This window comes from Lynx rufus, unplaced genomic scaffold, assembly GCF_022079265.1.
Source record: "Lynx rufus isolate CCGP_SWC_20201006 ecotype Redwood Valley unplaced genomic scaffold, mLynRuf1.p SCAF_9, whole genome shotgun sequence".
NCBI lineage: Eukaryota > Metazoa > Chordata > Mammalia > Carnivora > Felidae > Lynx > Lynx rufus.
The window spans coordinates 15,160,848-15,188,116 of NW_025814897.1; the positions used below are offsets into that span (position 1 = coordinate 15,160,848).

The 27,269-nt window shown below is 47.5% G+C and overlaps 1 protein-coding gene across 1 annotated transcript in view; it reads left to right on the plus strand.

Annotated features, from left to right (window-relative positions):
• The first annotated feature begins 2,531 nt into the window (after nt 1-2,531).
• Nucleotides 2,532-27,269, plus strand: part of CEP164 (centrosomal protein 164) — a 66,298-nt gene continuing 41,560 nt past the window's right edge. Inside the window, exons 1-4 of the mRNA XM_047071590.1 lie at nt 2,532-2,619; nt 8,253-8,373; nt 13,144-13,255; nt 22,195-22,399. Of these exons, the coding sequence (XP_046927546.1) occupies nt 8,292-8,373; nt 13,144-13,255; nt 22,195-22,399 (399 nt within the window). The 5' untranslated portion in view covers nt 2,532-2,619; nt 8,253-8,291. The remainder of the gene's footprint in view (nt 2,620-8,252; nt 8,374-13,143; nt 13,256-22,194; nt 22,400-27,269) is intronic.

The window sequence follows — 27,269 nt, forward strand, 5'->3', positions numbered from 1 at the left end:
GAGAACTTACTACATGTTAAGCACTGTTTTAGGCACTGTGGATACAGCAATGCTAAAATGGACAAAATCCCTGTCCTCATGCACTTTACATTCTATACAGGGAGAATGATGGTAAAGAAATAAAATATACAGTATTACAGATGGTGATACATACTATGGGGGAAGGTAAAGCGGAGAAGGGAGAAAGAAGGGAAGTTTGCAATTTTAAATATGGTGGATTAAGGGGCTCCTGGGTGGCTCAGTTGGTTAAATGTCTGACTCTTGGTTTCTGCTAGGGTCATGACCTTGCAGTTTCTTGAGATGGAGCCCCGTGTTGGGCTCTGTGCTTATAGCTTGAAACCTGCTTGGGATTCTCTCTCTCTCTCCCCCGCTCATGCTTCCTCTCTCTCTCAAAATAAATAAATAAACATTTTTGAAAAAATATGGTGGATTCAAAGAGTAGAGGGAACATTTCACATCTTTATATACTTAAAAAATGGTAGGATTAACAAATGTTGTTACTTCTTATTATGTGGGTGATTTTCTGTGTATTACAAGTAAACAGTATGAAAAGAGAAGAAAAAGTTCTAACAGTGAAATTTCTGACTTGGGGGTATGGCATAAATTTGGGGCCAATTTAGGTTTATTCCTCCCACATCTTTGAGTGCAGAAGATAACATATGCGTATGAACTTCTCAATCTCTCTTCCTTATTCACTGGGTATATTACTGGCATATCAATTGGTGTGTCATTTTTGTTATTTCCCCCCAAAGATTTGTTTTCTTAATTATGTTTGCCTAAGGGTATTTTATAAATTGGTTTGCACTTTGAAGAACAAACCTACAGGGAAACCTGATAAAATGCAAATTGTTTATCTGTGCGGGGTAATCCCATTAGTCCCTTGGTGACCCTGATTTTATTAGCTCTCCCCACGAGACAGAAAGGGATTCATGCTAAGGAATGAAAGTTAAGCATTTTGACGGCAATCGAAGTCAACCAGATTGATTACAAGTTCTTGGACACAGAGACCAAGTCTGCCAATAGTTTTTTGAATATTGTTTTGTATGAGGTCTGTGGAGGATGAGCTTGTGAACCCTTGGAGTCCCATCCCAGTCTGTCCCCCTGACCCCTCAGTGAGACTTTTAAGGAGTGTGAGGAGGAAGGGGGAGCACGGTTGGGTCGTCTGCAGGCAGAATAAAGGACGTGCAGGCAGAGCTGCTGCAGAAAGAGCCGGACTTAAACAAGAGGAATACATTCTGGCTATCTGGTTTGGATCTACAGAGACAACAATCTGAGTTTTGCATTCTGCGATCGGGGGCACTGGTACTCGTTTTGGGAGATGATGGTAGGAGCCAGATCCACCTCTACAACAGAACCAGTCAGCAGCTGCTCCAGGGGACTCAATGTCTTCAACCCCTAAGTTCACTTTTCAGTCCCCCAGTTCCGCAAGGATGTAAAATGGCCCTGAGGTTGAGGACACTTGAGAGAAAAGAAGATTTGCCTTCCACGTAAGCAAAATGAAGCTCTTTGGAATTATATTAGTAGCAACCTTTCTGCCAGACAGAGCTTGTAGAACGGCTCTACGTTGCATCACTTGTTTCTTCTTAAGCAGACTCTTTGAAACAGGTATGACGGATGTTATCCTCACCGATGTTGCAAACTGAGCCCTGTGCTCTGGTTGAAAAGACAAACAACGGAAACCAGGGTTCTTAAGTCCTGGTCAGGCGCTCACTGATTTATCACTGATTTAATCATAGCACGGGAAAGCCAGTTCTTTTGCAGGGGGTGGGGGTGGGGCGGTCTCCTCTCCCCTTACATTCACGTTCCTTTTGTTTATTAAAGCCTTAATGGGTTACTGATGATCAGTGTATTATTCACCTGCCATTAATCACACTACTTAAAAAATGATGACGGGTTGTGGGGGGAGCACCTGGGTGGCTCAGTCAGTTGAGCATTGACTTTAGCTCAGGTCATGATCTCACGGTTCATGAATTTGAGCCCCACTGCTCACTGCTGAGCAGTGCAGAGCCTGCTTCTGATCCTCTGTTCCCCTCTCTCTGCCCCTCTCCCTTTTGCTCTCTCTCTCAAAAAAAAAAAAAAAAAAAAGTGATGACAGGGTGGCAGGGCACCTGGCTGGCTCGGTGGGTGTACCATCCGACTCTTGATCTCAGGGTGGGGAGTTCAAGCCCCACGTGGGCGTGGAGCCTATGTTAAAAAATGATGAGGGATAGATTGCCTTAGTTAATTCACCTTACTATAAATACTGCGAATGCCCCTTTCCTGCCCAGGAAGAAATTCCCCTCATAACCAAATTCAGAGCTCTCTTATGACCCCTTGTGGCCCCTCTATCAACTATCTTGGACTACATCTCCCATCGTGCAACGGGAAACGTGCTGCACTCCTCCGTGACCCGACGGGACCTCTAACCAATCCAGTGTCACAGCCCTTGTGCAGTGACCTATCGGCTCCGTGTAGAGGCGGGACTCTTAGTTGCTAGGTTGGTACTCTTTCCGGAAGTGGTTGTTGGCCGCTGCAGAGCAACACCCCGGCGTCCCTGGAAGCGGGGAGCCGGGGTGGTACTGGGGAAGCTGCGCGGATCCGGGAGCGGTCGTCCAGTGCCTCCCGGGGCGGGGGGGGCAGGTGAGGACCTCCTCGAGGGAGGGGGCAGGGGAAAGAGGGAAGCCGGAGAGTTGGGGCACACTCGTGTGCCCGCGAGCGGGATGAGCACGAGTGTGGGCGGGAACTGGAGGGAGAAGTGAAGAAGGAGCGGCCGGACTAGAGTGCATCCATCCAGAATCTCCCCGAGTGGCGGAAGGGACGCCGGGCTGGGCTGGGGTGCGGGCGAGGGGCGAGCGCGAGTGACAGCGGGCGCCGGGCTACGCCTGTCAGCTGGCCGGGGCGCCCCTTTACTTGTCCTGTCCGTGGTTGGAGTGTGAGGCCCGGCCTCCGAAGCCCGCTCGGATACCTCTCTTCTGGGGAGGCTTCCCCGGTGTCCGAATCCAGGGCTAGCCCGACCTTCTGACGTCTTTGGGTCAGCTGGGGAAGTCAGGAAGTTTTTGGGTTTTGTTTTTTCCTTTCCTTGCATTGATTGAAAAATCTACCTCCTCCACTTGGAACCGCAGCCCTCACTTGGCTTCCACGACTCCTCGCTCCTGGGTCTCCTAACTGAGCTGTCTGTGCAGGCCTCTCCCCTTTCTACTCACCGTAGCCCATCTCTGGGTGATTTCGCCCAGACGTTCATTTAACTAGAGTGGGCTCCAGTCCAGACCTCTTTCCTGAGCTCAGGCCTGCCTACTGACCATCTCCACCTGCATGCCTCCCCCACCGTCCTGGCGCCCCTGATCTGTGCCTCCTCCTTGTATTCCTGTGTCAGTGAAGGACTCCCCTGTTCACTCAGCCAGGTCTGCACCTGGAATTCATTCAGCTGCTATAGGCAGCGGACATTTGATGGGCATTTCCTGTATTCTAGGGAGCATGCTAGGTGGGGCTGTTGGGCAAGGCATGGAAGAGTACAGATAATCAGACCGGGCGGAAGTGCCCTGATTTCCCTCCTCCCTGCCCTTCACTTGCTGCAGACTTCAGGTCCTCTAATTCCGCCTCCTAATACCCTGAGCGTCTGGTTCTTCCTTTCCATTCTCGCAGCCGCCGGCTTCGTTCATAATTTCTTGCCTGTGCTTTCAGGCAAGCTTCCTAACTGGTCCCTCCGCTTCTATTCTTGCCCTCCTCAAAGTAGTTCCTATGCAGCGGTCAGAGTATCTTTCTAAACTGCAGATCTGACCATGCCAGTCTCCTTTGTGAAGTCCTGTGATGGCTTCTCACCATGTGCAGGATACAACCTCAGTCCTTCCCAGCCCTTTAGACTGTGCTGCTTGCCTTCCACTGTAGATCTCTCTCCGGCCGCTCCTCCCTTTGCCCCTTGTGTTCTGGTCACATCAGAGTGGGTAAGAGCTCACGCTTTGGGGTCCCACAGACGCGGGCGCATGCATGTTCTGCTGTGCCTTTAACCTTTGGAAACTTGCCAAGTTCTTTTTTATTTAACCTTGCAGAGCTTCACTTTCCTTATTTGAAAATGGGGAAAATAATTTCCTTTTTTTTTTTTTATTTTTAAACTTTTTTTAAAAAAAGTTTATTTTGAGAGAGAGAGAGAGAGGGAGAGAATCTCAAGCAGGCTCTGACCTGCCAGCACGGAGCCCGATGAGGGGCTTGAACTCAGACACCGCGGATCACGACCTGAGCCGAAACGAGTCGGACGCTTAACTGACTGAGCCACCGAGGCGCCCCTGGGAAAACAATTTCTACCTATTTGAGAGGAGGAGGTGAGATGATGTATGTGCAGTATTAGTACAGTTCTTGGAACGTAGGAAGTGTTCAGTGAATCTAAGCTTTTGTTGCAAAATGAATTCTCTGCACCCACCATATTCTTTCCTGCCTCTTTGCCTTTGTCCAGGCTGTTTCTTCTGCCTTATATTTCCTTATTCCCTCGTCTTGGTGAGCTCCTGCTTATTCTTTAAGAGCCATCTCATTGGTCCTGGACTCTGTGATGCTTTCCCTGATCTTCCAAAGTAACATTTGCAATCCTTACCTTAGTTTCCCGTTGTATTCCCTGTTACTTCCCTTAATGTGCTTAACACATTATATAATCATGTTCGGCTTCTCAGCTGGGGTCAGCTGGAGTTCAGGGCCTTGTGTAATCACGTCTGTAGCCCCTAATAGCACAGTGCCAGCCCATGGTAGGTGTTCAGTAAGTGGTCATTGAATGTCCAAATGGCCTTCACTTATGTTCCCTGGTATTATATCTGTCTTCTGGAACAATATAGAATAAGCCTTTCACGTATGTAAATAGTAATAACAGCAACTCACATTTATTGAGATTATACTGTGTTTTAAGTATTTTACATATACTGGATAATTTAATTCTCCCGTCAATGGCGGTAGACATCATTCTCTCCATTTTACAGATGAGAAAACTGAGGTGCCTTGCCCAGCTGGTAAGTGGCAGAGCTGGGATTCAAAGCCAGTAATGTTCCCAAACCTATGCTCAGTTCCCACTACCTAATCACTTACAGCGTCTTCCACCTTCTCCCCAGTGCCATCTCCAGGAAATCTTTTCTTTCCTTTATACTTTCTTTATAACTGTTGAGGCAGACTGGAAGCAGTAATTATACAGGGAACCCTAATTGTGCAAATGTGCATGTATGTGTGCTCTGCTAGTGTGCAGGTGTTTTTACTCTTCATTGCATCCCTAGTGCCCAGCAAAGGTACACTTAGAGGCGTCTGGGTGGCTCGGTTGGTTGAGTGTCAGACTTCGGCTCAGGTCGTGATCTTGTGGTTCGTGAGTTCAAGCCCGACACCAGGCTCGCTGCTGTCAGCACGGAGCCCGCCTCGGATCCTCTGTCCGCCTCTCCCTCTGCACCTCCCCCACTCTCTCTCTCTCTCAAAAATAAACGAACATTTGAAAAAAGGTAAACTTAGGTGCTCAATAAATATTTCTCGAATGAATAAATGATCTCTAGTAGCCACTAAATGCAAATGATTTCTCTTCCCACCACCTCCTCCTTCCTGTGGTTCCTGCCCTTTTGGTCCTGTCCTTACCCACAGAAGATCTTTTTCGGTGGAAGATTTGTGTGAAATTCAAGTGACCCATGATTCTGGGTTTTCCAGATTCTTCCTGACATTTCAATATAGCTAAGTAGGCATCCTGCCACAGAGAGATTTCACCTGCCCGATGCTTTCCGGAGACGGGGTGTATCTAGGGATGTGAAACATTTCTCGAATGCTCCGAGATGGTTGCTACAGTGCCTTGTGACAGGTCACAGCCTGTTGGACTGAACATCGGCTAGCCCCGGTGTTCAGGCTGCTAGGGATTCTTCCTTCCCCAGGGATTCTTTCCCTTTCTCCTTCCCTTTCCTACCTAACTTAGAGAATTCAAGATTCCTGGGGCGCCTGGGTGGCGCAGTCGGTTAAGCGTCCGACTTCAGCCAGGTCACGATCTCGCGGTCCGTGAGTTCGAGCCCCGCGTCGGGCTCTGGGCTGATGGCTCGGAGCCTGGAGCCTGTTTCCGATTCTGTGTCTCCCTCTCTTTCTGCCCCACCCCCGTTCATGCTCTGTCTCTCTCTGTCCCAAAAATAAATAAAAACGTTGGAAAAAAAAAAAAAAAGAGTATTCAAGATTCCTGTGGCTCATTAAGCCACATCAGCTGCCCTGGTTCCTGGTTCTTCTCTGCTCTGCTTTTTAAGAGTCGGTGGCCCTGCTTATCTCTGTGTGTGTGGAGGAAACATTATGGGCTCCTAGGGTGTTAGGGGTTCTTAGGGTAGGGCACAGATCCCCACTTGGGTTTACGTACCGTAGAGGAGAATGCTTCTTCCATTAGCCTTTCTTCTTAAGGCATGAAATTGCTGCTTGGAGGTCTCATGGTGGGAATGAGAGGGGGCATAGCCTCACTCCCTTGGCTCCGTTGGACTGACAGAGGGAGCCGTTTCTTGTGAGTCGTAAGGCAAGATACCTTCCTGGCCCATCTGTCAACTCTCAGGGTACAGAGAGGGCCACAGTAACGATCCCTCATATATCCTTTGCCTTTTATCAGGAAACAGCAATCTTGGAACAGATTCAGAGCCACCAGACCTGGCCATTGCCTGAGCACTCACTACAGGACACATCCCAACTTCCTTTAGCAAAATTTTTTTTTCAATGTTTATTTATTTTTTTGAGAGATAGAGCCTGAGCAGGGGAGGGGCAGAGAGAGAGGGAGACAGAATCCGAAGCAGGCTCCGGGCTCTGAGCTGTCAGCACAGAGCCCAGCGTGGAGCTCGAACTCAGGGACCGCGAGATCATGACCTGAGTGGAAGTCGGCCGCCAACCCAACTGAGCCACCCGGGCACCCTCCCCCCCAACCTCCTTTTTTGATGACAGGGTCTTTCTGTTCACTTCCCCTGCTGTAAGAGGGCTGTATTTCGCTTGCTGTTCCACGTGGAACAGTGACAGCTTCTGAAGAGGTCAGGCTTGTTTCTCTAGACTCCCGTCAGTCATACCAGCGAGGTGATGCCTTCTCAGGTGGGGGACGCACTCCAGCAGCCACTTTACAGGGGGACCTGCCTCTGCGTCACTGGGAGCCTCAGTGCGGGAGGTGCCAGAACGGGAGAGTTGTGACCTGGGAGGGAGGAGCAGGGAACGGCATGAGCTCGTCAGCTGAAGAATTTGAATTCGACGCTGTCCCATCCCCGGAGCTAGAAACCTTGGACTCAAGTTGGACTCTTTTCCACCCTGCCTCCCATCCCGCTCCTATTAACCCTACCATCACAGCATCTGCCCCTTCTCCATTCTCTCTGCTTCTGCCCTAGTTTAAGCCCTCATCGTCTTTCACCTGGATGGCAGCCGCCTCCGTGGTTTTCCTGACACTAGTCTTCTCCAGTCCTGACATCCATCCCTGCCAGAGTTCACATCCTGAAAAAAGGCCGCCATGTGCCACTTTCTCTCACCAGAGCCCTCAGTGGCTCCCCTTTGCCGCAGGGGAGAGTGGAGACTCTTTCACACGGTCTACAAGGCTCTCCGTGACCTAGCTTTCCACGCCAGCCCCTGCCCCGCGTTCTGTATCCCGTACTCCAGAGCACCTTGTCTGCACCCGACATCCCCTCTGCCAGCTTCGCTCTCTCCACCAACGTGACTCTTGTCTGCCTTTGGTACCCAGCTCCTTACAAAGCCTTCCTTCCCCCTTCAGCGGGAATATATTCCTTCTCTCTTAGTACTTCTGGAGCAGGATGGTTATTTTTCCCCTTCTGCCTTCTGCTGTTGAAGTTGTGTGTGCTACTTCCCCTAGATTGTAAGCTCCTTGAGGGCATCATTGGGTGTAAATAGGGATGTGTGTTGAAGATAGTGTGGCTGCACTGGGATACGTTGCCATCGGGGGGATGAGGGTGTGCCGCCCTTTTGGTGTCACTAGGGTTTTCTTGCTGGGGGTCCTATACTGTGAGTTGTTTCTGCCCTGGTGGTGGGGGGCGGGATATGAGGTCACACTCTTGAGAGAGAGACCTGGGTTTCCAGCTCTTTTGTGACACGCTGAGTATTCAGCAAGCGTTTGGGGGATGCGTCTCAGGGAACTTTACGAGGTGCAGAGTCTATAAGGCCTGAGTTGTGAGCCATTGTTCCACCCTCCGCTATCCCTGGAGTCTGGAAGATTTGCTAAGTTGGCTTGCAGGGTCTGGTCTGACCCAGGGGCTCCATGACCAGGCTCCAGTTTTTCTCCTTTTAAGGTGGGTCATTGATTTTCTCTTTGGAAGGGGGTCTCCAGGACGTAGGTGTTCAAGCCCATATCAATCATGGCCGGGAGACCCATCCGCATAGGAGACCAGCTGGTTCTGGAGGAAGATTATGATGAGACCTACATCCCCAGTGAGCAAGGTAAGAGGCCTGGGGTGTACTATAATAGTTCTTTGAGGGCAGGAATGGTCTCTGATTTAATTTTGTTCTTCTGATACAAATCTGGTACAGGTACAGGGCTGCTTGGTATATTTGGTTGGATCAGGGGTTGGGAAACTAACTCATGGGCTTCCCCTGGCCTGTTGCCTTCTTGTAAATAAGGTTTGATTGGAAAATAGCCATACTTATTTGCTTATGTATTGTCTGTGGCTGCTTTCGTGGTACAAGGGCAGTGCTGAGTAGTTGTGAGAGAAACCGTATCACCCACAAAGCCTAAAATATTTACTGTCTGGCCCTTTACAGAGAAAGTTTGCTGGCCTTGGGTTAGATCAATGATTGTTTTTAAATGTTTATCTATGTTGAGAGAGAGAAAGAGAGAGCGTGTGTGTGTGCATGCGGGAGGGACAGAGAGAGGGAGAGAGAGAATTCCAAGCAGGCTCCTCACTGTCAGTGCAGAGCCGGACATGGGGCTTAATCCCACGAACTGTGACATCGTGACCTGAGCTGAAATCAAGAGACAGATGCTTAACTGACTGAGCCACCCGGGCACCCCGATGATTAACTTTAAATGAAAATACAGCGGCTTCAGGCTGGCTCAGTTGGTGGAGCGTGTGACTCTTGATCTCAGGGTTGTAAGTTCGAGCTCCATGTTAGGTATAGAGATGACTCAGAAATGAAATCTTAAAAAAAGGTCCATCTTTAAAAAATGTACACGAAAATATATTAGAAGATACCATGAAATACACTGTGTCCTGAGGCCAGGGGTAACCCAGTTTCTTAAGAAAAAATACCTAAAGCAATGTTTTTTTTAAACAACAACGATAACTTTATTAACAATAATAACGGAATTTATTGAGTGCTCCTACGTGCCAGTCTCTGTGCTAAGAACTTCACCTGTATTTCCTTTTCAACCCTCACAGCAACTCCATGAGTTAGGTACTATTATCATTCCCGTTCTACAGATGAGGAAACTGAGGCACAGAAAGGTTAAATCATTTCCCTCCAGTCACAGGTGTACTGAGTGGCACAGTTGGGACCCACACCTAGGTATCCTGACAAAAGGGCCTGCACTTTGAAGCTCTGTGCTGTGTTGAGGGGTGAAGATTCCTCTGAAATTGTCATGTGTCAGGGACCTGGGCACATAATTCAGGAGGTTTGCAGGCCTGTTAGAGAGAGGGAAGGAATCTTGCACTCCCAGAGCCCCCGCACTTTGCATAAAGCATAGGATTTTTATTTGTTTGCTGTATGAAAATACAAAATTTTTACGTTAAATGTATCAGTCCGTTCTCACATGGCCTCGTAATGTTGTATCATAGTTAGAAAAGCCTTCCTTCGCCACTGCACAGATAAATACTTCTCTCATGTTTTCCTCTGGGTTTGTCCCCACACCATGCACGGTTCGCCCATCTTTCCCCCACTGAGTAGGTGCCAGCGTGTGTATTTTGCCCACTTATCTCCCATAGGACTGTCCGTTCACACGCCAGCACCATACTCTTAATTACTGAGGCTCGGTAATAAATTCTCTTTTTCAGGAGGGCTGATATGCCCTCGTGGCTTTCCCCACACCTCCTACCCAAGTTTTCGTGCTTATCCTGTCTTACCTCCCTGGGAACTTGCGAATCACCTTGTCTGGTTCTGGGGAGGGCTCTGTGTGGGAGAACGGTTGGCATTTTGGAGAAAATTGTGTTCAGTTTATGAAAGAACCTAGGGAGGATTGGCATCTTTATGAAGTCTCCCCCTGCCCAAGAACATGGTATTCCTTCCCATTTGTGTTTTGTTTGTGTTTTTCAGGAGTGACTTAAAGTTTTCTTCACGCGGGTTTTTTTTTTTTTTTTCAACGTTTATTTATTTTTGGGACAGAGAGAGACAGAGCATGAACGGGGGAGGGGCAGAGAGAGAGGGAGACACAGAATCGGAAACAGGCTCCAGGCTCTGAGCCATCAGCCCAGAGCCCGACGCGGGGCTCGAACTCACGGACCGCAAGATCGTGACCTGGCTGAAGTCGGACGCTTAACCGACTGCGCCACCCAGGCGCCCCTCACGCGGGTTTTTACACATTTCTTGCTCAGTGTATTTCTTAAGTATTTTTTTTTTGTTTGTTTGCTCTTGTGAATGGGGACCTAATGATCTAAGGATGTTTAGAAAAACTCTTTTCTGCTCAGTTCAGGGTTAGACGGTCTAAGCTCAAGCCACCATCTCTCTCCTGAGACTGTCAGTAGCTTCCTATTAGCCTCCCTGTGTACACCCTTGCCCTTCGCAGGGGTGCTCCATCTCGCAGCGGAGTGTTCTTCTTACAGCGTAAAGCAGATCACATCAGGACTCCGCTTTTAGTAGTATTCGTTATACTCAGCATAACACTCTTAATGGGGTGTGCAGGGCTCTGCGTGACTCTGCCCTGTCACCTGGCCAGGTTCACGTGGTGCCACTCTCCCTTCCTCGCTGCCAGTCCCATGGCGTTTCTGACAGTCCCCAGATGGGCCAAGCTGCTGCTTGCCACAGGCCCTTTGCACTTGCTTTTCTTCGGTGCTCTGTGTGGCCAGCTCCCTTGTCTCCTACAGGTTTCAGTTGTGTTCCGTCCTGAGAGGTTTCCCTTGACCCTTTCTAAAGGAGTGCCCCCTTCACCTTGAGGTTCTCTCTCTCATATGTCATTTACTTCCTTTATTGCCTTTATCAGAAGCTTTCATTTTTTGTATATTTATCTGTTCTTTTTTTTTTTTTTTTTGAGAGAGAGCGAGCAAGAGAGTATGGGGGAGAGGGAGAGAGGGAATCTCAAGCAGGCTCCATGCCCAGCGCAGAGCCTGATGCAGGGCTTGATCTCACCACCTTGAGATCATGACCTGAGCCAAAATCAAGAGTCAGACGCTTAACCGTTTACAGGTGCCCTGTTTACTTCTTTACTGGTTGTTCTACTAGAAGAGACCATTTCTCTTACTCACGGCACACAGGAAGCACTCAAGAACTATTTGTGAAATCAGTGAATAAGTCTCTGGCTAGCCAAATTTCAGCTGGTCCTTTGAAAAAGTGCTTTTTCTTTTCTAGTCCCCAGGTATGCCAGCCTCCACATTCTCTATTGAGAGAACCCATACTGGTTTTGCCTTTCTGGCCAGGGGTATTATCACCTGGAGCATTGATGCCCCTGGGGTATTTATTTGATTATTCCTGGTGGCTCTGGTGACCTATTCTAGCAGTTAGCTCATCTGCCTTTTCCCCTGTAGGTGAGGTCGCTCTTAGCTCAGTATGTATCTCTCCCCTGTTCCTCCAGATCTCTGGCGAAAGAGCTTTCTATGCTTGGTTCCCAGAGAGTATTAGAGTCCATAGGACATCACAGAAGTGGAAAAGAAACAAATCCCTTCATGGAGGAGAGTCTTCAGAGAGTGGAGAACAAGGCTGATCGAGTATCATCTCACTTTCTCAGCTCAGCTCTCCCCTCGCCTCGGGCTCTTTCCCTCTGCTCCCGGGGCGCACAGTGCACATCTCCATTAAAAGCACATATCCCTCGGTTTGTACTCTGTTCATGTGTTGGTAAGGTCCCCGAGGGGCTTAGTCTTCTCTAGTTGTTCAGTCCATGCTTGTTGACTGAGTGACGGGCACTTTTGCACCAGGGTTTTGGAGCTTGTGTCCCGGTAAGGCTGCCCTCATTCAGGATGCTTCTGGCTGTGGCCGTCGGGGTCTTCCTGAGGCCCCTTGACCTTGGTCTTATTGTTTTGCCTTTGTCATACTCCGCTTCGCATTACGTTCTTGGAGTATGGCAATAGCATGCCTGGATTCAGGTGTGTCATTTGTAATTTAAGAAGACAGAATTATTTATGTTTATTATTTATATTTAGAGACATAACACCTGCTCACTTAAGGAAACTTGGAAAGTAAAGGTGAAGGAGAAAAAAGTTGTCTAGGAAAAAAACCTGTTTTTCTTTTATTCTCACACTCAAAATGCTGGCACCAGGTGTGTGTGTGTGTGTGTGTGTGTGTGTGTGTGTGTGTGTGTGTGTGTGTTTCTGACACTAGCTGTGTGTCCTACAATTCAACTTCACTTCCTGGAGAGAGCATCAGATCCCGCAGGTTAGGGGCTCGGTCATAGTCTGAAGACTGTCCCCAACTTCAGACATCAGTTGCAAGCCCCAGGTTGTCCCTGGTACTTCTGACCAACGATCTATCCACCAGAGTCCCCTGCCCCACTCCTTGGGTTTGATAATTTGCCAGGACAGGTCCCAGAACTCAGGGAGACACTTAAGTTGAGCAGTTTATCATACAGTAAAGGATACGATAAGGGATAGAGCTGAAGAGCCAGATGAAGACATACGTAGGGTGAGGTTACGTGGATGTGTTCACCAACCCAGAAGCCTTCTGAGCCCCGTAGTCTAGGGATTTTTATAGAGCCTTTTTCACCAAGTCATGGTCGATCGTCAACTCACTTTTCCAGCCCCTCTCCCCTCTCCAGAGAATCGGGGTGAAACTGCAAGTTCCAAGCTTCTAATCACGGCTCGGGTTTTCTGGTGACCAGCCCCCATCCGGGAGCCCACCCAGAGTCACCTGATTGGAAGAAAAGAGGCTTCTGTTACTCAGGAAATTCCGAGGGTTTTAGGAGCTCTGTGTCAGCACCTCGGGTCAAAGACCAAATAGCAACAGGAACTGGGGGCGGAGACTGACACTTGTATTTCTTATTATTTCACAAGGTTGACTGTGATTCTTTTTCTCTTTTCCATCCACATCCCCCACTTTGTTACTTTCTCATCATCCCGCCTCTTCCTGCAGAAATTCTTGAATTTGCCAGAGAGATTGGTATTGATCCCGTCAAGGAGCCGGAACTGATGTGGCTGGCGCGGGAGGGCATTGTGGCCCCACTGCCCGTGGAGTGGAAGCCCTGGTAAGTCAGCACGGATGTAGCCCGCGCCTGGCGCTGGAGGTCAGCTTTAATTTGCCACCTTTGTTATTTAAAAAAAATTTTTTTTAATGTTTATTTTTGAGAGGGAGACACAGAGCCCAAGCAAGGGAGGGGCAGAGAGAGAGGGAGGCACAGAATCCGAAGCAGGCTCCAGGCTCCGAGCTGTCAGCACAGAGCCCGATGTGGGGCTCCAACTCACGAGCCGTGAGATCATGACCTGAGCCAAAGTCGGATCCTTAACCAACTGAGCCACCCAGGCACCCTGATTTGTCCTGCGCAGAGTTGGGGACAGCTATGGGCCATTCCTCCGCTGTGCTGCCTGACACTTTGGGCCTGAGCCCAGGCCAACTTGACGGTCCCTGTGAGGGGTTCAGCACCAATATCCAGGGTCCTGGGAGCTGCTGCCTCGTGTCAGGTCCTGCAGCACCAGCCTCTGCTTTGGGCCTGGTGGGGAAGTGTCACTGTTGCCCTTTGCCGACTGATACCGAGAGTGACAATATTGAAACCCCTCAGTGGGTCCAAAATGGATGCTGGTGCTAAAGAGGTTTGTGGTGAGGCTACACAGACTGGCAGAGGGTTTCGTCCCTCTTGGCAACCCATCCTGAATTTGAGTCCCGTGCTCACGAATAGGTTCCCGTCTGTGGATTTGGTCACCTGTGCAGTTTGGCTTTGAGCTCTCTGCACGTACGGAGCGGACTGGCTCGGGTTGTCTCAGTGAAACAGAGGCTGATGGGGAGGAGGCTGACGGGGTCTCGGCATCCTCTCCCACCCTCGGGGGCGGGGGTGCGTGTTCGCTGTTGTGCACGCTGGCTCCAGCTCGGCTCCCTAAAGTGAGTGCCAGAAGTTTACTTCCCGCTCTAGCGTGAAGTCCCCAGTTAGTCCCCACGGTCTCCAGAGTCCTCCCTCTTGCTGCTGTTGTACAGTTTTGCACGCAAGGTATAATATTCCGTTCTTACCCACGCCATTGAATGCGTTGGCCATGCTTCAAAATGACCGCAAGTGTGGCCTCACTTGTCCGTGCTGAAGAATCGTAAGTTATCCTTTCAGCTTCTCACATGGCGGGCTCCCCGCTCTCCTGATCTCTGTAGCAGCGTTTTCCTTGGATCTCCTCCAGTTTCGTGACACCTCTCTTGTAATAAATCCGTCTGCACTCTACACTCTTGCAGGTGCTGAGCACTCGTGGTTGTGTTTGTAGGGTAAGTTTGTAGGATAGCGGTTTCTGTTCTGTTTCTCATATCCACTCCGATGCCCACATTTGCCTTATCTAATCATCTCTATCTTCTTTGCCTTCGTTTTTAGGTTTGTATATATGTGTGCTGTTTGCTTTTGGATACATTTTCTCATTAGAAACCACATGAGAGGGGCGCCTGGGTGGCCCAGTCTGTTAAGCATCCGGCTTCGGCTCAGGTCATGATCTCACGGTTCATGAGTTCAAGCCCCGCCTTGGGCTCTGTGCTCAGAGCCTGGAGCCTGTTTCGAATTCTGTGTCTCCTTCCCTCTCTGCCCCTCCCCCACTCACGCTCTGTCTCTCTCTCTCTCTCTCTCTCTCTCTCTCTCTTGAAAATTAAACATTAAAAAATGAAGTTCTTATTAAAAAAAAAACCACATGAGAAATAGAATCAGTATAGTAACCTCTTAATGTACACATACTTAATAAATAAATGGCTTCAGTGTTTGTAAAAAATAAAATGGTGAGTGGAAGGTGGGAAACTGTCATTGGTTATTGAGCCAGCCATGTGCCAGGGTCACACCTACCACCTTCATGTACCTGCTAGGGGTGGTCAGCACTTCTTTTCCAAATTGACTATTAGGTCTATGGACGGGTTATTTCTGGTTTCTCTGCTCTCTTCCGTTGATCTGTTTGTCTGTCTTAATACCAATACTGCACATATTGTCTTGATAACTGTAGCTTTATTATAGACGTTGAAATCATGTAGGGTAAATCCTCCCACTTTGTTGTCCATTCGCAAAGTAGTATTGTAGGTCCTCTGCACTTCCATATGAATTTTAGAATCAGCTTGTCATTTTCTACCAAAAAAAAAATCCTGTGGAGATTTTGATTGGAATTGCACCAAATCTAGAAATCACTTTAGGAAGAATTGACCTCTAGAACTTTATGGAGTCTTCCAACCCCTGAGCAAGGGTCTGTCTCCATTTATTTGGGTGGTTCTTTGGGTGGTTTTTTTTCTCTAAGAAACGTTTTGTAGTTTTTAGGGTACGTGCATTACCCATATTTTGTTAGATTTACTAAGTGGTCTATTTTAAATCGTATATGTAAAAATTTCCTATTGCTTGTTGCTTTTATATAGAAATAAAATTCGTTTTTGTATGTTGATCTCATAGCTGGCAACCTTGCTAAACTCATTTCCGTCAGTTCTAATAGTTTTGTAGATTCCATAGGATTTCCTACACGCATGATCACATCTTCTGTGAAAAAGGCATTTTTACTTCTTCCTTTCCAAACTGAATACCTTTTATTTTTATGTCTTTCCTTACTGCACTGACTAGACCCTCTAACAATAGAAGTGGTGACAGTGGACATTTTTGCTTTTCTCCTCATCTTAAGGAATTGAGTATGATGGGAGCTGTAGGTTTTTGTAAATGCCTTTTGTCAGGATGAGGAAGTTCCCTTCTATTCCTGGCTTGCTGAGGGTCTAAATCAGAAAGGATATTGGATTTTGCCAAATGTTTTTCTGTACCTATTAATAGGATCATGTGATTTTTTTTTCTATTTCGGTCTTACTAGGGTCAGTTGTATTGATTGATTTTCAAATGGTAATCTGACCTTGCATTCCTCGGATAAAGTCCATTTGGTCATGATTATATACTATCGGATTTGATTTTGTAAAATTGTGTTAAGTATCTTTGTTCTAAAAAAATAGTTTGAAGGGGATGAGGTAGATAGAGTTTGGGTATTTTATTATTCCTGATTTCCAATTTTATTTATTCATTCTATTTTGTGTTACAAGTTGAGACCTCGTTTCTGGCTCAGTAAGTGATCCTGTTTATGTAAATGTTCTAGGGATGCTCGATAAGAATGTAGTGTCTCATTTTTGGATATAGGGTTCTGTAAATGTCCTTTATATCAATGTGTTTTCATATATAGATGTGTTTATGTCTTCTGTGTCGCGGTGCCTTTTGTCTGGTCTAACTCTGAATAACAGTTTAGTTGAGTACAGAGTTGTATGTTGAGTACGAACAGCCCTTGGACAATATTATACACCCTTATCTTCTGACTTCTGGTTTTGCTAAAAAGACATGTTTTCTTGGTCTCATCAGTTATTTCTTTGTGGGTAGTAAAATTCCCCCCTCTCCCCCCTCCCCAAACTGGGTGTTTTTATTATTTTGTTTTTATCTTTGGTGTTTTGTAATTTCACTGCTGTGCCACGTTTGGATTTATTTTTGTTTCCCCCTTTCCGTCCCTAATTTAATGATTCTACCGATTCCTACAAGTTCTGCTCTTTTCAATATGTCTGTTTTCTTTTCTTTTCTTTTTTTTTTTTAGAGTTCTGTTCTTTCATTATGGATTCTACTCTTTTTGTCCCTACAGTAATTTTAGATGTAGTTAATTTTAGTCTTCTTTTGATTATTGTACTATGCCAGGTTTCCTTACGTGCCAATGTTTCTCTTTACTGGCACTGATTTCCTTTCGCAGTGAACTGTCTCCCCATGGGGTTTGTTAATTATTTATTGTGAGTTTTGTGAATCTATCTTCTGTAGAGTTATTTTCTGTGTCTCATTCCTGGGTTGTTGAGTGACTTTATGATAGCTTGTGCCACGGATTTTTCAGTGGGTTTAGTACTAAATTTTTACATTAATTTTCTGACTTGGGATTTCCTTACCACGGTTTGAATTCTATGTCTACATGTATCTTGGAGTTTTCGCCTGCCTAGACCTGGATTGCTTCTTTGCCCACTAGGTTCTTCTATTCATGGAGCCAGCAGCCTTAAGGGCCCAGTGATACGCAAGGGTCTTGCCCCTAGTTTCCCACTTCATGAAGGTCTAAGGCCGTATTTTGTGCCTTTCAACCGGCATTAAAACTCAGGTTTTGGGGAGCCTGGGTGGCTCAGTCGGTTGAGTATCGGACTCTTGATTTCAGCTCAGGTCATGATCCCAGGTTCATGGGATCGAGCCCCGTGTCAGGCTCTGTGCTGAGCGTGGAGCCTGCTTAAGATTCTCTCTGTCTCTCTGTTTCTGTCTCTCTCTCTCTCTCTCAAAACAAAACAAAACAAATAAATAAATAAATAAACAGCTTTTGAGGGTCTCTGTCCAGGTCAGACACCAGCCTTGACCTATCAGTTCACACACTTGTTATTCAGATTTCACATTTTCTTTCTGTTTCTGGCATCTGAGAATTTGGCACTAGGTGAGGCAAAGTCAGATGTCTTCTTCAGTTTGGGTAAACATGTTGCCTGAGGTTTCGTATGTGTGTCTTTATTTATTTTTTAATGTTTGTTTATTTATTTTGAGAGAGAGAGAGGGAGGGGCAGAGAAAGAGGGGGAGAGAATCCCAGCAGGCTACACACTGTCAGCAGAGCCTGATGTGGGTGTCAAGCCCATGAACCGTGAGATCATGACATGAGCCAAAATCAAGAATCTGATGCTCATGTGGATGGAACTGGAGGGTATTATGCTGAGTGAAATAAGTCAGTCAGAGAAAGACAGATATCATATTTTCACTCATATGTGGAACTTGAGAAACTTAACAGAAGACCATGGGGGAAGGGAAGGGGAAAATAGTTGCAAACAGGGAGGCAAGACGTAAGAGACTCTTAAATACAGAGAACAAACTGAGGGTTGATGGGGGGCTCTGGGGAAGAGGGGGAAATGGGTGATCGGCATTGAGGAGGGCACTTGTTGGGGTGAGCACTGGGTGTTGTATGTAAGTGATGAATCACGGGAATCTACCCCCAAAACCAAGAGCACACTGTATACATTGTATGTTAGCCAACTTGACGATAAGTTATATTAAAAAAAAAAATCTGATGCTCAACTGACTAAGCTACCCAGGCACCCCTGTATGTGTGTCTTTAGAAAAAATTTCTAGGATTTGCAGTGGTGTGTTAAAAGATGTACAGAATTTAAATATTGTTAATCATACATTACCTTCCTTTATAGTTTAATAATTCCTCCAATAATGGTACATATGGTTGTTCATTTAATAATATTATCAGTTAGGGGTGCCTGGATGGCTCATGTGGTTAGGCATCTGACTCGATCTCAACTTAGGTCTTGATCTCAAGGTTGTGAGTTCAAGCCCTGTGTTGGGTTTGAAGCCTTTTTAAAAAAAAATATCAATTAAAAAATTGTCGATTCCTCCAAAATGATGAGTACAAAAAAATTGTTGATCCAAGGACAGGAAATTATGCCTGATCATTTAAATTTGCATTTCTCAAATCATTCATAGAGTTGAGCTGGCCATCTGTTGGCCTTTTGCTTATTTATATTCTTTGCCGTTTTGTCTGCTGGGTTGCTTATTATTATTTTTGTTGAGAAGGTAAAAGTGATTTTTCTGTGGGTTTTATTTTCATTTAAGCATTAAAAAAATTTTTTTAAATGTTTATTTGTTTTTGAAAGACAGAGACAGAGCACAAGCAGGGGTGGCAAGGGGGGGGGGGCGGGGCGGGGAACACAGAATCTGAAGCAGGCTCCAGGCTCTGAGCTGTCACACAGAGCCCGACGCAGGGCTCAAACTCACGAACTGCGAGATCATGACCTGAGCCGAAGTCGGATTCTAAACTGACTGAGCCACCCAGGTGCCCCAAAGCATTTTTTTTTAATTTACATCCAAGTTAGTTAGCATATGGTGCAACAATGATTTCAGGGGTAGATTCCTTAATGCCCCTTACCCATTTAGCCCATCCCCCCTCCCACAACCCCTTCAGTAACCCTCTGTTCTCCATATTTAAGAGTCTCTTACGTTTTGTATTTATATTATTTTTGCTTCCCTTCCCTTGTGTTCATCTATTCTGTGTTTTAAAGTCCTCATATGAGTGAAGTCACATGATATTTGTCTTTCTCTGACGAATTTCGCTTAGCATAATACCCTCTAGTTCCATCCACGTAATTGCAAATGGCAAGATTTCGTTCTTTTTGATTGCCAAGTAATACTCCATTGTATATATGTACCACATCTTCTTTATCCATTCATCCATCGATGGACATTTGGCTATTTCCATACTTTCCATACTTTGGCTATTGTTGATGGTGCTGCTATAAACATGGGGGTGCATGTGTCCCGTCGAAACAGCACACCTGTATCCCGTGGATAAATGCCTAGTAGTGCAATTGCTGGTTCGTAGGATAGTTCTATTTTTTTAATTTTTTGAGGAACCTCCATACTGTTTTCCAGAGTGGCTGCACCAGCTTGCATTCCCACCAGCAGTACAAAAGAGATCCTCTTTCTTCACATCCTCATCAACATCTGTTGTTGCCTGAGTTGTTCATGTTAGCCATTCTGACAGGTGTGAGGTGGTATCTCAGTGTGGGTGTGATTTGTATTTCCCTGAGGATGAGTGATGTGGAGCATTTTTTCCTGTGTCGGTTGGCATCTGGATGTCTTCTTTGGAGAAGTGTCTATTCATGTCTTTTGCCCATTTCTTCCCTGGATTATTTGTTTTTTTTGGGTGTTGAGTTTGATAAGTTCTTTATAGATTTTGGATACTAGCCCTTTATCTGATATGTCATTTGCAAATATCTTCTCCCATTCCGTCAGTTGTCTTTTAGTTTTGCTGATTGTTTCCTTGCTGTGCAGAAGCTTTTTATTTTGGTGAGGTCCCAATACATTTTTGCTTTTGTTTCCCTTGCCTCTGGAGACGTGTTGAGTAAGAAGTTGCTGCGGCCAGGATCCAAGAGGTTTTTGCCTGCTTTCTCCTCGAGGATTTTGATGGCTTTCTGTCTTACATTGAGGTCTTTCATCCATTTTCAGTTTATTTTTGTGTATGGTGTAAGAAAGTGGTCCAGGTTCATTTTTCTGCATGTCGCTGTCCAGTTTTCCCAGCACTACTTGCTGAAGAGACTGTCTTTATTCCATTGGATATTCTTTCTTGCTTTGTCAAAGATTAGTTGGTCATACATTTGTGGGTCCCTTTCTGGGTTCTCTATTCGGTTCCATTGATCTGAGTGTCTGTTCTTGTGCCAGATTTTTCTGTGTATTAATCTTATACTACTATTTCTACTATTTTCTCCCCACCTCCTGTCTTTTAATTTTCTTTGCGCTTTCTTTTATCACACTGAAATTATACATTTTTTTGTACTTTTTTTTCCAGGTAAAACATACATAATGTAAAATGTACTGTTTCAGCCAGTTTTAGATATACAGCTCAGTGGCATGAAGTACATTCACAGTGTTGTGCAAGCATCACCACCACCCATTTCCAGAACTTTTTCATCTTCCCAAACAGAAAGTCTGTTTCCATTCTGCCCTTCCCCCCCAGCTCCTGGTAACATCGAATCTACTTTCCATGTCTGTTAATTAATCTATTCAAGGTCAAATCAGTGGGCCCACGATATTCAGCCTTTTGTGTGTGGCTTATTTTACTTGATATAATGTCTGCGAGTTTCATTCATGTTGTAGCAGGTGTCAGTAGTTCATTCGTTGCCAAGACTGAATACAGTTCTAGTGTATGTATGTACTACCTTTTGTTTATTCATTCGTCAATGGACATTTGGGCTATTTGCACCCTTTGACTTTTATGAGTAACGCTGCTGTGAACATGGGTGGACAAATAATCTGCTTGAATCCCTGCTTTCCTTTTTGGTATATATCCAGCGGTGGAATTGCTGTGCTATATGGTCTCTCTGTTTTTAATTTTTAGGAAACTAGTGTTTCTCACAGCGGCCACACCCTTTTCCATCCCCACCGACAGTGCTCGAGATGTCCAATTTCCCCACATCCTCCCCAGCAGTTGTTATTTCTGCTTGTTTGGTAATAGCCGTGCTAGTGGGTGGGAAGTGATATCTCCCTGTGGTTGTAAATTTCACTTTCCCTGATGTTTAGTGATACTGAGCATCTTCTCATGCACTTACCTGTCATTTATTATCTTTCTGTCTTTCATCCCTAATATTTTTCCTGCTTACTTCTGCATGTTTTCTCTTTTGTTAGAGTTGAGATTGAGCTTGAACTCATGACCCCTAGATCAAGAGTTGCATGTTCCACTGACTGAGCCAACCAGGTGCCGCCAGACTTGAGTCTTTCTATTGAGGAACATGGGCTGTCTCTCCAACAGCTTTTTCTTTTTTTCTTTTTCCTGACTTTTCAGTGAAGCTTTATAAAGATTTTGTACACGTTGGATTTATTCCTGGGTATCGTGTTTTTTGTATTGCTATGGTGAATTTTGTTTGTTTTCTGTAGCTGTCTCAATGAATTTTTGATAATGGTGGCTGGAATGCATGGCTTATTTTGGACTTGTCCGTGTTGAAACACAGGTTCATGAAATGCACCTTTACATTAGTTTCTTTTGTTGATCTCCACTGGCTTGGATCGTTATTTCTTAGGAGATCGGAGTCTTGTGTAAGACCAGAGCTATCACAATGCCTCTTTCTTCCTTGGACCATTTATGAAAATATTAAGGAAGGTCAATCCTAGAACTTATCTTTAAGATCCCATAGCATCTGTACTTATCCATCTCAAACCAAGTTTATTCCTAGGAACCCCAATGATTGTACATTTTCTTCTAGAGAAGTCCTTAGCTATCCCAGTCCTTTGTTCTTATCTAAGTTAACTCCTATATTAGCCAGAAGGTACCCTTTCCTTCTGTGTTAATCCTCTCCTGTGTCCCCCGTGTCTTCGCTCTCCTTCTGTCCCTCTCACCCAGTTCTTCCTTCTTTTCTGTCTCCTGGCCACTTTTATTCTCTTCCTTTTTTTCCTAAGTAGCTTTGGACCTGAGCAGGGACTAACTTGTGACCTCCACTCTCTACAGCCAGGACATCACAGGTGATATTTACTATTTCAACTTTGCCAATGGGCAGTCCACGTGGGACCATCCATGTGACGAGCACTATCGGAACTTGGTGATCCAAGAGCGGAGGAAGCTGTCAACTCCAGGAGCCGTTAACAAGAAAGACAAGAAAAAGAAGAAGGAAAAGAAAGACAAGAAGGACAAAGAGACCTCCAAAAGTCTGCTGGTGAGTCCGTGGATGCCAGCCCCCAGAGAGCCGGGGCTGAAACCTCAGGGGATATTGGGAACCCCTAGGTGTTTACAGCTGGGAAGTTCAGAACAACACCAATAACGCATTGATTGCTTGATAGTACATCATCTCAGTTATGCCTGTCTTCTGGCAGATTTTCCTTTAGCTTCTGGAAGTTCTTATCGTCTCTGGAAAATTCTTTTCTCCTCCCCCCTCCCCCCGGGAAGCACGTATTATGTAGGAGGATTATGGAGAAAGCGCGCTTCCCCGAGGATGTTGCTTTGCAGCAGTCTGAGAAGGGATACTGTCTACCCCTCTGGAGAGTGGGGGACAGGGGGGCAGTTGACAGAGAACCTAGATGAGTGGAGTGTCTTTCTTCTTTCAGAGCCAGGCCTTCCAAGTGTGGTGCAAATTCATAGATGTCAGGTGTAGCCATAATTCAGTTGTCAGAAAGCCAGTGCCTTCAAAGTCCAAAAAGAAAAGCTTTGGGCTTTATCCACTTTTGTGGATTGTTCTTTTTTGCCATTGTCCTTTGGTAGGGGTGAGTAACTGAAATCTGATGGCAGCGTGAGCATCTTGGTCTCAGGTAGCTTTTTCACTCTGAGTTGAAAGTGCTCTTTCCCCTTATTTTTATTTGTCCTTCCAGTATGTCTGAACTTAAGAAGCAGAGTTATTGCCCTGGGTTTATAGGTAGAGGAGCTAAGACTTGGAGCCATGCTGATGTGAGGGCCAGGCTCTCCCAGAGCGCTCTGCCGGTGCAGGGGATCCTTCACCAAGGTGGGGCGCAGGTGGGGCATGTTGAGGAGAGGGAGGCACATAGGAGCTCAGACCAGCCAGGTGGGGGGCATGAGAATATCTTTTCAACCCTCTCACTTGTCCAGTTGATTTGCTCTCTGTCTGCAGTCTGTTTCCCACCAGTGCCTGTGTTTCAGTGAAGATTTCCATCTCCCTTTCTTCCTTCCTTCTCAGGGTGTCAAGTCTGGCATCGGATGGTTGGTGATGAATTAATCTTTTTCAACACTTCCAAGCTCCACAGATACTCTTCCCTCCCCTGCCCTCCCCCACCTATCACCACTCATGATTCCAAGAAATAAGATAACAAGCCCGTCCCTCCAGATAAAGAGGACAAGTCATTTCCAAATCGGTTGAATTTTCTAATGTTAAGTGTTTCAAAGGCAGAAGGTGGATAATGGGCTTTTCACTAACCCAGGACTACCTAGTGTCTGGGCAGGCTCTGGCATGAGTAACGGTGAGAGAGGGGACCAAGCAAGGGTTCTGGGGTGGAGGGTCAGGTGACAGAGTTCTGGCTGTGTGACTGAGCGCGTGGAACTCCCTGTTAAAAAGGATTCCTTCTGTGGAGCTGAGGACGATTGGGAAGTCCTGGGCTGCCAGTCTGGCTCTCAGACTCAGGACAGTGCCTCAGACCTGGGTTTGTCCAGAGGGCAGGCCTGAGCCAGGTGGGTGACCTGGGCACAGGTGGCTTGGGCTCTCCGGAGGTATGCGTGCACAGGCCGGCTGGAGCCTACTGTGAATGTGTTTGCAGGGTGAGGTTTATCGTTCAGAGTTTCTTCTAGACTCAAGGTTTTCTGTCTTTGTGGACCTCTCTTGAGCAGTGCCAGTTCGTGTCTTTGCCAGAAGACCTTGACGGAATCCCCAGGGCTCCCCTCTTTGGCTGTTTCCCTTCTTCTTTCCCTTCTTAGACAATTTCTGGTAGTCCTTGGCAAGGCTGGTGGGTTTTATAAACTTAACCAGGCACAGAACTGAGAGCTTGATGATCCTTTAGAGACAATCTGGTTGGTGGTTCTGACAGTTGTTAGTAGTGAAGCCCTGTCTTCCAGTCATTCCTCTGTGGAGGTCCAGCATGTCCAGAAGTGGAGCTACCCCAGCTGAACCTGGGGGTGTAGGTCTTAGTGACGCCCGTTCCCCGTGACATGTACACTCTTGTGGCCTCCAGGGCACCATGTGCAACGAACCTGCAGTTTCCACGAAGCAAGGTTTGTAAGCCACTGATCTGGTCCAGCCTCCCCTTTATAGATAAGGAAACTAGGGCCCAGAAAACAAAGAAGTCAGAGGGGGTTTCTGGCTTCTTTTCCCCCTCCTGGTTTGTGTTTTACTTTAATTAGAGGGTGGGTTTCTGCTAAGGGCTTGCCGAGGGCTGAGGTAGCAAGTGTAAGTCAGAAGTGCTCTGTCTCAGTTTTTCTTGCATGTTTATATACCCATCTAGGAGACACAGCCCGAGCAGGGACTTCTGCCGCCTCCTTCCTTTCTCCGCGGCCCATCCCCTCTCCCAGCACCTGGCCTTGCTGATCTGGACCTAGACCAAGAGATGCAGGCTAGAAGCGAGGGCTCCTTTAAGAAAGGGAAGAGCCCACGCATGCTGGGTGACATCCCCTCGCCTCTCATGGGCACCCTGCCCAGCAAGCTTCAGCCACTCTCCAAGGGCCAAGCTTCCCGAACCCACCACATCTTTGCCGGCGTGGAGAAAATCTTAGGCAGGGCCCGAGCCCAGTGCAGAACAGAATTGGGTGATCAGCAGGGTCTGGGGAAACCCCAGAAGCCGACAGAGAAAATCTACCTGGGGTTTTCAGACCCTGAAATAGAAGATCTGGAACTGAGGACCAGACAGCAGAAGCCCAGTGCTCTGGGCCCTGAGAATACCCGGCCCCTCCAGAATGGGCAGGATGTGCTGGAGAGCAGGTGCCAGGCCTCTGTCCACTCAGAGCTTTCTGAAACCATCAGAGGTTTGGGCCACATGGCCAAACGGGGCTCCACTGGCCCCGGTGGGGACAAGAGCCAGAGCCCCGTTCGCTCACCATCCCCTGAGGAGGAGCCCTCCGGGTCCCCCTGTTCCTCTGACCACATGCTGCCTACTAGGAAGAACCCCCTGCTCTTGTTAGATCATGGCCCAGCTGAAGGCCTGAGCTGGCGGGGAGTTTCTGGAGACGGTGGGAGTAGGGGCAGGGGGAGGAGGAGAAAAGAGCCCCCAGGACTGTGGATGGGACAGGTGTCCAAGCTTGTCGACAAGGATACCCCCGGCAGCTGCAAGGAGACAGAACCCAGTGACCCTGAGGCTCCAGGGGCCTCAGCTAAAGATCCACCTCGGGAACTCTTCCTATTGCCACCTGATCGGCTGGCGTTAGAGCCGGCCCAGAGTGCCCCTTCAGGGAGTTCCCCTGGAGGGTACCCTACCAGTGAGAAGAGACAACCCCCGGGGTCAACAGACCCCCGCGAAGAAGACAGGAAGCCTAGTGGGTCTGAGCCTGACTCGGAGAGCAGCAGCCTGGCTTCTCACCTTGGCTCTCAGATCCTGGGCGAGGTGCATAACCTCCTTTGGGACCTGCAGAGCTCTCAGGGATCTGGGCGGGGCGTGGGTCAGGCGGGTCCCGGCCTGAGAGATCAGCACTCCAGCCCCTTTCTAGCGTTCCAGGTGTCCCCCATGCAGGGGTCTACTGATGAGTGTTCTGAGAGCGAAGACTACTCTGAGGATCAGAGGTTCTACCAGCACATCCTGCATATGGTCAAGATCTCCAGGCAGCTGGAGGGCCTGGGGCTGCCCGAGAGCACGCAGGAGATGCCACGTAAAGACGTTGCCAGCAGGGTCTGTTGCATGGCAGCCGAGTCTTCCACGATATCTAGTGAGGGTGAGCACGAGGCCATCAGAGCCACGGAGAGGGACGCGAGTTTTCTGACTTGTGGCCCGGAGGTGCTGGCGTGTCCTCTGGAGGCGGCTCTTGCCCCTGCTGGGCAGGAGGCCCGTCAGCAAGCCGGTTTCCAGCCGAGCAGCAGCCCCCTCAGGCAGGGGCTAGTCGAGCTGAGTTCCAACAGAGGGCTTGCTGCAGAGTCAGGCACGACGCAGCCTCTCGACCAGGTAGGCTTCTTAGCAAGCATGGCCCGTGGGCCTCAGTGAACTTGGCAGGGAGGGAGCCCGTCGAGCTGACGTTGGACTTGAACTCGGTGAACTTGGCAGGGAGGCAGCGGGTTGGGTTGACTCGGCCATCAGGCCTGCTCTCCTGTTATTTGCTCTCCCCTCGTAACTACTGATCCCTGAACTACCCAGGCTGGCCATCTTGTGGGGTGACGTGTATTTCATGTTTCTTGTACCCATCACCTGCGAGACAGCGGCTCGGGGTATCTAGACTTCCCTTCCCTGGAGCTAACTGTATTTCACAGATGGGTCACAGGCTTTGCAGATGATCAGTTTTGAGGGTAAGGTGGCACTGATCTTGGCACTCACGCAGGATCTACGTACCTTCCCAGGATTTGGGAAGACTTTCTCTTCAGGTGATTATGGACAGAGGCTTCCCAAGTGGACACCGCACCCCTAAGCTCTGAATTCAGTCCCTTGTGGGAATCCCACGGAACTGGAGTGTGAATCCAGTCATGAGGGGCTGAAACCCAGCATCTCCGTACCATCCCGCGAGCTGCTGTTGCTCCTGGCTTCCCAGGGCTCCCAGAAGCCATGTGAACAACCTGTGTCAGGCTCGTACAGACCTCGTTGGTACCGTCACTTCCTCCGCTGCTGGGATTTGCCAAAGGACGGTGCTGTCCCTATCATCCCGACCCCTTTGTCCCTTTAAAGAGTCACACCATATTCTTCATTCAGAAGAAGTCAAGTTGGATCAGAGACCACAGGGGTCGCTCTGAATTTCCCCAGCTATTCTTTTGCTGTTGCCCAGCTGTGGCTTTACCCAGTTGTTCCCTCTGGTTTCTAATTGCTGGCGTGCCCTGGTTCTCTGTTAGCTTTAATAACTACTGTAGCACTATAAATATCGGATAAGCTGCAGATGATCCTGAAAGTTTTAATTAGCCCAACGGCAGCAAGTTTATCCGCTCCGAAGGACAACGCCACGTACAGCCCATAGTCAGA